Source organism: Varanus komodoensis, unplaced genomic scaffold (genome assembly GCF_004798865.1).
Source record: "Varanus komodoensis strain SLA01 unplaced genomic scaffold, ASM479886v1 scaffold546, whole genome shotgun sequence".
NCBI classification, from domain to species: domain Eukaryota; kingdom Metazoa; phylum Chordata; class Lepidosauria; order Squamata; family Varanidae; genus Varanus; species Varanus komodoensis.
Genome location: NW_025336152.1, coordinates 26,041 through 27,836, shown reverse-complemented (window position 1 = coordinate 27,836; position 1,796 = coordinate 26,041). Strand labels below are relative to the sequence as shown.

Here is a 1,796-nt window from a genome sequence, read left to right as displayed (position 1 = left end):
GCATTCTGTCTATCAGATCTAATTCCTTCAATCTATTTGTCACCTCTACTGTATCTTCATCAGGGATATGATTTAGGTCATACCTGAGTGGCCCAGTGCTTTTCCCTACTTTCTTCAATTTAAGCCTAAATTTTGCAACGAGAAGCTCATGATCTGAGCCACAGTCAGCTCCTGGTCTAGTTTTTACTGACTGTATAGAGCTTCTTCATGTTTGGCTGTAGAGCACATAGTCAATCTGATTTCTGTTTTGACCATCTGGTGATGTCCATGTGTAGAGTCATCTCTTAGCTTGTTGGAATATAGTGTTTGCTATGACCATCGTATTCTCCTGACAAAATTCTACCAGCCTTTTCCCTTCTTTTTGTACTCCAAGGCCAAACTTGCCTGTTATTCTATTTATCTTTTGGCTTCCTACTTTAGCATTCGAATCCCCTGTGATGATAAGGACACCATTTTTTGGTGTTAATTCTGGAAGGGGTTGTAGGCCTTCATAGAACCAGTCAACTTCAGCCTCTTCAGCACCAGTGGTTGGGGCATAGACCTGGACGACTGTGATGTCGAATGGTTTGCCTTGGATTCGAGCTGAGATCATTCAGTCATTTTGGAGATTGTATCCCAGTACTGCTTTTCCCACTCTTTTATTGACTATCGATGTCGATGTTTAGTGTTGCCATCTCATGTTTGACCACCTCCAGCTTGCCTTGATTCATGGATCTTACATTCCAGGTCCCTATGCAGTATAGATCTTTACAGCATCAGACTCTCCTTTCACCTCCAGATACATCCGCAACTGAGTGTCCTTTCCTTTTGACCCAGTTGCTTCATTCTTTCTGGACTTCTAGTACTGGCCCTCTGTTCTTCCCCAGTAGTATATTGGACACTGGGGCTCATCTTCCGGCATCATATCTTTTTGCCTTTTGGTACTGTCCATGGGGTTTTTCATGGCAAAGATACTGGAGTGGGTTGCCATTTCATTCTCCAGTGGATCACGTTTTCTCAGAGCTCTCTGCTATGACCTGTCTGCCTTGGGTGGCCCTGCACGGCATAGCTTATAGATTCATTGAGCTACACAAGCCCCTTTGCCATGACAAGGTAGTGATCCATGAAGGGGAAGATATCGTAAACACCATTAAAATATTTAAAATAACCTGAACAAAAAAAAGGGGGGGGGGAAATAAAGAGGTATTTGCCTGATGCCGAAAAGGAGAGAGAGAAGGCATCAGGCAAACTTCCTTGGGGAGCAGATTCCAGCTAATTGCTCTGTTTTTCTCTTTTCTTCTGGGAAACCTATCATCAGAGAGGGAGACCTGTGGGATGGGAGCAATGGCCTGTCCAATCTAGCAACTGCTCATCTAAAAGCAGCTGCCCCAGATGCCTCTTCGGAGGCACGCAAGGAGGAGAGGGGAGAAGGATCCTTTTGGCATCTGTTTCCTGAGCAAGCGAGTTTCAGCCCTGCAGTACAATGCCCAGTCACCATAGTCTGTGACCTTGATGACAAAACCTTTCCTTTTTCATCCAGGCTCTGGTGACCTTTGAGGAGGTCGCCGTGTGCTTCACGGAGGAGGAGTGGGCTCTGCTGGATGCTGGTCACAGAGTCCTGCACGGCCAGATCATGGAGGAGAATCGCAGGACTGTGGCATCTCTCCGTAAGGCTTCCTGTTTTTCTGCTAAGGGATAATACTTGGTTGCAACTGCCAGCATGATAAGGAAGACAAAATTACCGTTTCTGGCCCATGTCCCAGATTTTTTATTTTATATTTCAGGGCCTAGCCCTCAAAATACAGTGTTTAAAAATA

At 45.3% G+C, this 1,796-nt stretch overlaps 1 protein-coding gene across 1 annotated transcript in view; it reads left to right on the top strand.

Moving 5' to 3' along the window:
• Window positions 1-1,597: 1,597 nt before the first annotated feature.
• LOC123032433 (gastrula zinc finger protein XlCGF7.1-like) overlaps window positions 1,598-1,796 on the top strand; it is a 9,934-nt gene continuing 9,735 nt past the window's right edge. Inside the window, exon 1 of the mRNA XM_044448309.1 lies at window positions 1,598-1,646. Coding sequence (XP_044304244.1) covers window positions 1,613-1,646 — 34 coding nt within the window. The 5' untranslated portion in view covers window positions 1,598-1,612. The remainder of the gene's footprint in view (window positions 1,647-1,796) is intronic.